Genomic DNA, 1,229 nt, shown 5'->3' on the forward strand with positions numbered 1-1,229 from the left:
GTGAGAGAGAGAGAGAGTGAGAGAGAGAGAGAGAGAGAGACAGACAGACAGACAGACAGACAGAGTGGGGAAAGGGAGACACGGGAGAAACAGAGAGAGGCGGGCGGCAGAGAACCAGACAGAGACAGAGGAGAGGAAGAGAGGGGGAGGGAGAGAGAGAAAAACCGAAACTCATTACCTCAGTGACACTCATTCCCTCAGGTATATCACGGGGCAGTGATCCAGGGTACGGGAGAGCTGGGGGGTTGGTTATATCACTGGACAGTGATACAGGGTACGGGAGTGTTGGGGGGGTGGTTATATCACTGGGCAGTGATCCAGGGTACGGGAGTGCGGGGGTTATTTTACTGGACAGTGATACAGAGTACGGGAGTGCGGGGGTTATTTCACTGGACAGTGATACAGGGTACGGGAGTGCGGGGGTTATTTCACTGGATAGTAATCCCTTCCTCTCACCCGTTCCTCCAACATCCACTTCTCCTGTTGAATGTCCGCTAGCCTCTGGAACAGGTCAGAGATCTCATCATCGGAGAGGTCAGCAGGTCGCTGGGACTGTGGGCTACCTGTGTTAGACTACAGAAGAGGAGGCAGCGTTAGACCACAGAAGAGGAGGCAGTGGAGGAGGTGGGAGGCGCAGGGGGGGAGAGAGAGAGAGAGAGAGAGAGACAGGCAGCAGGAAACTGACACTGAGCGACAGAGAGAGACAGAGTGACCAGGACACAGACCCCCTGAGAGACAGAGGCAGACAGGGAGACAGCAGGAGGCAGACCCTGACAGACAAAGAGAGAGACTAGGAGAGAGAGTGTGAGTAGACCCATCTTCTCCCCTGCACTGACCACCCCCACCTCCCACTCTGTAGTGTGACCAGGAGGTGCCCAGTGCCTGAGCCCTCGCCCCCAAACGATGGTCTGGAGGGCATGGTGCCCAGCCTGAGGGCCTGTGCGTGCCAGTCAGGGGAAGGAACGTGAAACAGTCCCACATGGACAGTGACACAGGCCCTGTCCCAGGAATCACATCCCCTCCACTTCCTCCCTCCTACCCCCCCCAATGCCCCCCACTTCCTCCCTCCTACCCTCCCCCCCCACTCCCCCCCACACACACACACACGGGGATGGTGCCTCTGTAGAGCAGCCAATGTGCTCACAGACAGCTCCATCCAACACAGGTGAGGCAGTGACAACAAGTCACTGGCTGTTTATCAGGGGGCGGAATATTGGCCTCAGGACCTC

General features: G+C 57.4%; 1 protein-coding gene across 1 annotated transcript in view; it reads right to left on the reverse strand.

Annotated features, from left to right (window-relative positions):
* Positions 1–192: 192 nt before the first annotated feature.
* The window catches only part of gripap1 (GRIP1 associated protein 1), a 26,128-nt gene continuing 25,091 nt past the window's right edge, over positions 193–1,229 (reverse strand). The window contains exon 23 of the mRNA XM_048619937.1: positions 193–573. Within this exon, the coding sequence (XP_048475894.1) occupies positions 424–573 (150 nt within the window). The 3' untranslated portion in view covers positions 193–423. The remainder of the gene's footprint in view (positions 574–1,229) is intronic.

Source organism: Rhincodon typus, chromosome 44 (assembly GCF_021869965.1).
Source record: "Rhincodon typus isolate 14 chromosome 44, sRhiTyp1.1, whole genome shotgun sequence".
NCBI lineage: Eukaryota > Metazoa > Chordata > Chondrichthyes > Orectolobiformes > Rhincodontidae > Rhincodon > Rhincodon typus.